This window comes from Polypterus senegalus, chromosome 12, assembly GCF_016835505.1.
Source record: "Polypterus senegalus isolate Bchr_013 chromosome 12, ASM1683550v1, whole genome shotgun sequence".
Classification (NCBI taxonomy): Eukaryota; Metazoa; Chordata; class Cladistia; order Polypteriformes; family Polypteridae; genus Polypterus; species Polypterus senegalus.
This window is the reverse complement of record NC_053165.1, coordinates 59,237,738-59,246,445: the sequence shown is the minus strand read 5'-3', so window position 1 is coordinate 59,246,445 and position 8,708 is coordinate 59,237,738. Positions and strand designations below refer to the sequence as shown.

Here is an 8,708-nt window from a genome sequence, read left to right as displayed (position 1 = left end):
GAGGAAATGTTAAAGTCAGTTGTACTAGCATTTTTATTAACAAGTCATAATATGGTGCTTTTAATTCAGATGTACAAATCTCTGCCCATGTGATGTTTGTCTGTGCTTTTTGTTCTGCTTTACACAATTCTTTTGTTGTTCATAATGAGTATATTTTGGTTATGACAGATTGATAATGGATACATTTTATTTTTACACCAATGTCCAGTATAAAACTTAGTTAAAACAAGAATGGTGTAAGCATATCTGAGAAGGAGATGGGTTCAAGGGGATTGGTGACAAATGATAGGTTGAATGACCTCTTTTCCCAAAATTGTTCTTATGATTATTTCAATATTACACTGTGAAATGTGTAAATGGATGCAACATATTGTACTTTATAGCAGGATACAGAGGATTCCAATTGCATTAATGCCATATCACTTTCTGTGTCATCTCCTTGTTATTTCCAAAGTATGCAAAACAAACAAATGCATTAGAGCTATTGTCATATGATCACAACATAATGATGTGCATACTTTTTAGATTGAACCAATGACAGCAAAAATAGCCAGACCCTTTATTAATTGCAGGTCACATTTTTTTTTTAACCATAAAAAGATATTCACTGTTTGAATCCCAAAACAATATTATAAAAAACATATACAGGTATTTTAAAAAATCCCTTTATTTTGTAAAGATTGAACTGGTCATTGAAAAATGTATACATGTTCTTGTCTTTACATTTACATTTGGTAAAATATTAAAACAGTGAGGAAATATGAATAATGTCACTTTTAATTGTCTCAAGATGAGCATAACTTTCAGGATAATGCATATTATGGGATAACTCGTTTCTGCAAATTATCCAGCTACTGCTGCATGCCCCCTCCCCACCACCCCCAAGTACAGACAGAAACAGTTACAAAGTGTATAAAGTGGAAGCAGAGGCTGTAGAATACATTGCAAATATTCATAATTCTGCTACCTTTCAAATGCCATTTCTATATTTTTGTCTTTGTATTCTCACAAATACAGTCTAATTTGCACAGTTTCTAAAGTGGCAGTACACTTTTTAATTTTTGTTATCATTTAGCCGATTTTATTCTGCACAATAGCACTTAGCAGAACCTCACCAAAAGTATTTTGTTTCCAGATAGCACTTTAAGTAACCTCTCTAATTTACATCCATCTATCCATCAACTTACTGCAACTTCCGGCCGAGGTTGTTTTCAATGCAGAAAAGCACACAACCCCGGATGGAATGCTGATCTGCGAAAGTGCACACTCATTTACATGTCAGTCTAGTGCACAGCTGCCAATTAGATTAACACATGTCTTTTGCATATGGAAAGAAAACTGAGTACAACCCATTTAATCTTCCAAGATTTACTGTATGCTTGAAGTCAAATTTGTTTGAAAACTGTTTTGATGTTGGCCTTGTTTACTAAAAGTGAATACAAACAGGGAGTTATGACATCTTACACAAACATCTCTTAGTCAAAGTCAGTTGTTGTTTTCCTATTTGTTTTCGAACTTCTAGATAGGAAAATGTTCAGCTTCATTGTAGAACTCATACTGTTCGGTCTTTTATTGGCCTGTAGGTAAAGTTGTTGTGAAATTCTTCACCAACAAGAGTATCTCTGGCAGTTCGGCTGGCTTCTTTAGAGAGCTTCTCAAATCGCCGGAGAAAGGTAATGAGGAAAATAAGGAGAATGGCCTGAATGATAATAAAGATGAAGAGGCAAGCCTGGGATATGACAGCAAGATTACAATACCAGTATTGGCAGGTGGACAGTACCTCGTCCTCTGTAAGGTACATTATTAGTCGGCCCTTTAGACTGGCTGGAGAGTGGCACGCAATGTTCTTGTACAGTGTTCGATTCTCCTGCTTGATGAGCCAAGAATGCAAGTAAAGGATGTTGCAGTCACAGTGCCATGGATTGCCTTGCAGGGACACCAGTTTTAAGTGGATAAGACTGTCAAAAAGCCCTTTGGAGATCTCGGTAAGCTTGTTGTCATTGAGTTGTAGGAACATAGCATCACTCGGAAACCCTGGAGGTAGCATGTCTATTGTAAGACCCCTGCCACTGCAGTCAACACTCCCATGACTGCAGTAACATTTTTGTGGGCACCTGTGAGCAACTGCAAGTTGCAAACAACACAGAATAGCCAGTGAAGGGTGAACCTTCATTTTTCAGCCTATTAATAAAAGTAAAAAAACAGAATTAAGATGGTTATATTGTAAGTATAAAGTAATCTCATTTGGCACCAAGAATTTGGAGGAATGGTGAATCTTCTTGAATAAGCAAAGTGACCTGTGTGGTGGATTGCAACCTTTGATTAATTGTGTGAAACCATGAGCAATGCATTGAAATCAACTGTACTTAAAATGTTAAAAAAAATAACAAAAAAGCTATAAAGCACCTTAAAAGATACAAGACATGTACATATACATGAGGGGCAAAGACTCAGCTCTGTCTAATACCGAAGTTTGTCTGTTGCAAATCAAAAAACATCCATCACCACCATTTTCTGAACATGTTTGGCCAATTACATGTAGAGCTACCTATTAACGTAATGCACAAGTACTGAGATACAGCAAAAAAATAAAGCACCCACAAAAATCTACAAGTAGGGTGGGAAGAGCATATAAACTTTACTCAGTGATCAGAAAGTCTGCAGTGTAATTTAAGTGCAATACATTTAAACACACTGTATTTTAAGCAGTGTCTTCCTAATTCTATTTTTATACACTCTTTGATCTGGTAAATGTATTTAAGGGTACTTGTAATAATTATGTATTTCTCCACTATTGTTCAGTTCATTAGTGAACATCCTGTGATGGACTGCCATTCAGTTTAAAGTTACACCCTGCTTTGTTCCTTCCTGCCTGGATAATTTTCTACTTCACTTCTTTTCTGCCTTAGTTGATTTAAACCAGTTACATAAAGTGTGACTAGAGGTGCATTATACATTAAAATATTGGTAAATACATGGGAAGAAAATAAGAGTGATAGTGATGTTTGCTGGTGATGTTCTGGCTTGACAAAACACCTGTGCTCACAACAGAATTTGTATAGTTAACAGGCAAAGAGACAGAGAGACCTTTATTGATATGCTATCAATATATATATTGTATGAACTTTGAATTTGCCTTTTTGCAATTATTTTTGGCGTCAGTGGTTTATATTCTTCAAAATCTATGTTGATTCAGATTTTGTTTTCCCTTCTTTTGTTGTCAACTTGACTTTTTGTAATATAAATAAATTAATATTTACTTCCAAATCATTATTACCATTACTCCGGGTCCTCAAATCCTCGCCCAATACCCCCATCCACCCAGGTATATATTAGGTTAATTTGCAGTTCTAATTTAGCCCTGTTGTGAAAGTGGGTGTGTGTGTGACTGACCCCTAATTTATTAACACCCTGTTTAGGGATGCTTCATGTCTTGCACCTGATGCTGCTAGGATAGGCCCCTAGTGACTATGAATTAAATTAAACAGAATTCAGGATTATTTCTTATGTTGTTATTAATATTTGGACCTTAATAAATAATTTAAAAATGTGTATTTTGTCTATAAATTTATACAGGTTTTTATTGGCTAATGCATATATAATTTTACACTATTATATACATTTAATTTGCATAATTCACATTTGACAGTATTTTCAAATATATAATATAATATAATATAATATATATAATATAATGCACCGGTGCCGTAGTGCTCCCTAGTGCTGCTGAACAGGCTCCAGCCTTCTACAATTCCTCGTTGAATTAAGTGGATTTGACAGTGTTATGTTATAGTGTGGTGTCCCCAACTGGGCAATGTCTGTGTACAGCTTATACATTTCTCCCAAATTCCTAGTGTACCCTGAGATGGAGTGGCACCTCTCCAAGTGTTGGGTCTAGCCTTTTTACTGGTGTAGGCTCAAGCACCCTTGACACTATATTGGACTAAGGAGATTTTATGATGAATGGATTGATAATACATTTTGCAAATTCAAGGAGGTGGAATTCAGTGGATCCTTCCTCAGTTCTTATTAGTTTGAGCCTGCAGTGACATTTTTCAAAGTTACAATAATTATTTCTATTGTTTCTTCACAGTACAGTAACTATAAGGTACAGAATTCAGAGAATATGCTGAGAATGTGTCTTATAGTATTGTGAAGTCATTGCAACTAATGCTTATTAAAAAAAAAAAAAAAACATGCTTTACTAATTGTTTTTCTTGATGTATGTAGTCTTAAATCTTTCTTACAATTAAAGAATCATCCATAGTCTACAATCCCTTTTTTCAAAATATGTTGTTTTATTACTGGCAATTGGCTAATAATCCTTCCACATAAAGAAGACCCGATACCTAAAACAATGAAAAGAAGAGTTTTGCAGTAACAACACCTACACGTACCTTAGAGTTCTGCGTTGTCTGTCTGGTCCAAATTAGAGAATGAGCTCCTTCAGCAAATGCAGGCTTAGAAAAGCAGAGAAGCTGTCAACAGATGATTAGGAGAAGTTCACCCCAGGAAGTAAAGATAAAAGATAATAGTATGGTTTCCAAGTATTGGCAGCATGGGAAATGGGGCCCGAGCTTCTCCTAAGTTGATAAAAAAAGGAGAAAAAAAATCTGTCACGTCTTTTTAAAAGGGTTCGTTTTGAAAGGCTTTGGTGCACTTTGTGTGTGTGTGCGTGAGAGAGAGAGTTTATGTTTAGAAAAGGACAAAATATTAGCATGGGCAAATGGGAAATATAACATTCTATGCTGGTCTTTGGTTGTGGGATTTTTTTTAATCTTGCAATACCAGTAGTGTTCCAATAAGAAACAACTTGCTGATAACAAAAAAAAATGATTTATTTGAATTATTAAATGAATGGTTTGTAAGAATGGATTTTACACAGCACACTGTGCATTTCTGAAAGGGAAAGGATCGGCCAAATATATTGAACCAAGAAATAAGTCTAATCTTATTGTGCTTTTATTGTGCTTAGGATTCCCTCGAGTCATCTGGGGAACCAGCTTGGTGGCCTAGTGGTAAGCAGTGTAAAGTATATGCTGCTTGTCCAGGTTCCACCTGTGACTCAGTCATCCTGCCAGGTCTGGCATCCTATACATAAGCAGTTAACACTGAATTCCATACTTTTGAAACTTTTCACTTTTGAAATGCACTATACAAAATAAAGAGAGTATATACATAAAAGAAAATTATTTTGTTTTTGACTCCGGCTGTGCCAGAATGATATTGTACTTTGTTGTTGAGATTTGCTATAAAACTTGAAACTGATAATCTGCATCTCCTCATATATTGTATGTGTTATTTTAAGAGACTTGCTTCACACATACCAAAGCTGGCCCTACAGCTTTATAACTATATGCTCCTAGGACCAGTTGTGCGGCAGTAATTTGAGTGACTTGGCCCACATTCTGTGATAGGGAAAATATTTGAAACTGCAACTCTGACCCAGTGACCAAGTAAACTCTTATCAGTCTACATATATAATTTGAGCAGAAATGCATCTCCAGAGCTAGTATTGTATCCATTGTCACTGTAATGTTTGAATCATTTTAATGTAGAATATAATTTGCATGTTTTGCGTTTGTGTGAGTATCTCTTCAGGCAGGCATGTATTCCTCTTACATAACCAAGATGTGCATGTTAATGTAAGTGGTTATTCTATGTTGACTTGGTTTGTGCAGTTCCTGTAGCTCTTATTCTCTTGTGCTATCTCTCTGTAAGTCGATGATTTTTTTTATCATTGTTAACTTTGAAAGTTTAAATGCAAAAACACCTTCTCACATTTGCATTTTATATTGACTATCTCTGGGTTTAGTCTATTTTCTAACCAGCTTACTTTGCAGATTTTACTGCACTGGCCGTTAATATTTATTGCTAGCTGCCTTTGTACTTATTGGCTTTTTTCGGTCTTTATTTCTCTGTTATTTATGATTCATTTACATTTTTTACAGTTTATTATTTCTAATAGAATTATATTATGTTGTTACTTGTGTTACTTGTGGGTGGAGTGGTGGCTCTGAGGTGAGGGATCTGCACTAGCAATCAGAAGGTTGCCAGTTTCAATCCCGTAAAATCCCAAAAGGGTCTCTGCTCTGTTGGGCCCTTGAGCAAGACCCTTAACCTGCAATTGCTCCGTCCTGGGTATGACATTAATCTGCATCCATCCCTACATGTAGGCCCTCCAACCTGCAGGGAAAAACTTGGGGGTTGGTGGCAGAATTGGCACTCCAGCCACCATAAAAACAAAACAAAAAAAAAAAAAACCTCGCACTGTTCCACTCCATCTGAACTAGTGTGGTGCCGAGGTGTCACCTGTTGCATGGTTGCACTTGGGTTCTAATCTGGATCCTGAGTATCAGTGCGTGCTTCTAACCTCTCGTTACTTGTGAAGAAATCCTTGTAATGCCAAAAGGTTTATTCAGTTACATTGTAAAGAATGACTCAAACATTTTGTAGTTTTTGCTAATGCTTTCATTCTTGGGAACATGATGTTTTTCTGACATCATTAATCTCACTATTCCTTTGTAGCTGCTTCCTTTATCCCTTAATATCTACAAATTATGAATTTTATTTTAATGTCGTCCCATTAAAGAAGCATCATGAAATTTCATGTTGTTTTTTACTATAGAACCAGATCTTATAAAACTAGTAGCCAAACTGCATCATAGCTGTTTTGAATGCTATTATTTTTCCAAGCCAGCGTTTTAATCCCTGATGATGAAAAGATTTTGGCACCTGATGGTTTATTATAAAAAAAAAATGTGCATAAGCCAGCTGATATCCACAGTTCCTGTATTCTACATATTCTCCCCCTTGGAAAACACTTGGTTGGGGTGGAGTTGGTAGTGAGGGTATGGAGTAGTATCCTCAGGATGTTAGAGAGGGCTGCAATCACTGATAACAGAGGAGACTGATTGGCACTGAAGCTGTGGTAGATATTGTCAAATTCTGGGATGGATACTCTTACATTGCATATGACTCAGCACATTCTTTACATGAATGTGTGTTTCCGACACAGTTAGCCTCTGGATCCTCTTTCTTTTGTTATAGACATGCTATATACTGTATAGTACACACATGTGAAAAAGTAAGTCCACACTCTTTTAGTTATATTCCTTGCATGACCAACAATTATGTCATCCTCACCAGCTTCTAAAATTAGATGAATCTAACACCAGGTGACAAATAACACATAAGGAATTGATTATATTTTTTTATTATAAAATTGTTTGTCATTTGGAGTTAGATTTATGTAATTTTATAACTTGAGGGCTAGATGATTGTTAGTTGCATCACAAGATTTAAACCTATAAAACTATTGATGCATATTCTATAATCACCATCCATTCATCTACCTATTTCCTTACTTTCCTTATATTGTGAGTTGTAGTTCTTTTTATATGTAGCATGGGAAGATGGTTCATTATGACAACTAAGAGAAGCCTTTCATACTCCTGTATTTTGTGATGTACCAGCTTTTAGCTTAGCCTTTTGAGGTGAAGTCAGTGAAAGGAGGTATACATAAAAGAAGACTGAATTCATACTAAGCTCCTTTATTTTTAATCAAAAACATTTAACAAATCCTTTCAGTTTCTCTCATTAAGAAAACAAAATACAGACTGACCTTAAATATGAAAAAAATGGATAATACATAAAATTATTGTAAAGTATGCTGGTGATTTGAGTGCACCATAAATGGGAAGCATATTAATGGCCTAGAGAAAATTAGAGTGGCTGGGAAAGTTCTAACATGAGAATCTGTTAAGAGGATCGAGGTCCTGTTTTGTCTGATTAGAGAGCTAGAAAATACTCAGGGTAAGTGTGGCACGGACCTTGCAAAGCTATGAATCTTCACATGTATCCCTACATGTGAGGTGCCAATACCCCAGATCATTTTTGTGGCACTGATAATTCCACAGCCTTCCTCTTATATATTTATTATTTTGTAGAATTAGTCTTGCATTGTTAGGTCAGTCACCAGATTTTAATGTCTGTTATCATTTGGTGCCTCGTTTAGAGGCTTTAACTGTTTTAACTCAAAGATAGACTTTTTGGTCTTAAAAAAGACCCTAGTTGCTCTGTAAGGTGCTGGAACTCACAACTCTCTGGTCTGGAGGCCCTGCTCCCTCATTCAAGTCAGTTGAAAGGGCTCGCGGCTTTTAATTTGCCTATGTTTTTGTCATTTGGAGAGTCCAGGTCTCATCCTGTAGTTGGCACACTGAGTCAGATAACATGCAGTCTGCATTTTGCATGTTTAGCTCCGTCTTCTGCAATCTATTATTACTTTTGTTAAGAGACTATGTGTGAGAGGGTTTTTAATGAAGACATGGAAAGGGCAGATCTCTGATGTAAAAGAAGAAGAGAAGGATTTGAGCAGAGTCCTCACACCCTAAGATGGACTTTTTATAAAATCTCTTATGTGATTGAGAGAAATGAGGCATAAACACACTATCATTTTGCTTTTTTTTATTAATTAACATTATATCTCTTATATCTCTCTCATATCTATGTCATGACTCTCTAGGATTTGATGGTCTTCAGTCAGTCAAATGATGTTGTGTTTTATAGCACCTTCAATCTCCATTGCTCACTCTCTCACATATTCTACGTAATCTCCTGATTCAAAATTATCTTTGCTCTGACTCTGCACCTTCATTGCCTTTTTACTTTATACAGCATGTAGCATGTTGAAATTACAGACAAAGAGA

The 8,708-nt window shown here is 35.9% G+C and overlaps 1 protein-coding gene across 1 annotated transcript; it reads right to left on the bottom strand.

The window, feature by feature from the left end:
* Positions 1-649: 649 nt before the first annotated feature.
* Positions 650-4,718, bottom strand: gp1bb (glycoprotein Ib platelet subunit beta). The gene is made up of 2 exons (XM_039771604.1): positions 4,398-4,718; positions 650-2,181 (listed from the first exon to the last, which is right to left on the bottom strand). The coding sequence occupies exon 2, from the start codon at positions 2,171-2,173 to the stop codon at positions 1,553-1,555; it is 621 nt and encodes a 206-aa protein (XP_039627538.1). The 5' UTR covers positions 2,174-2,181; positions 4,398-4,718; the 3' UTR covers positions 650-1,552.
* Positions 4,719-8,708: the final 3,990 nt, after the last annotated feature.

Excerpts from the sequence above, each read along its gene's own strand:
- gp1bb (XM_039771604.1), bottom strand. The coding sequence starts at position 2,173 with ATGAAGGTTCACCCTTCACTGGCTATTCTGTGTTGTTTGCAACTTGCA.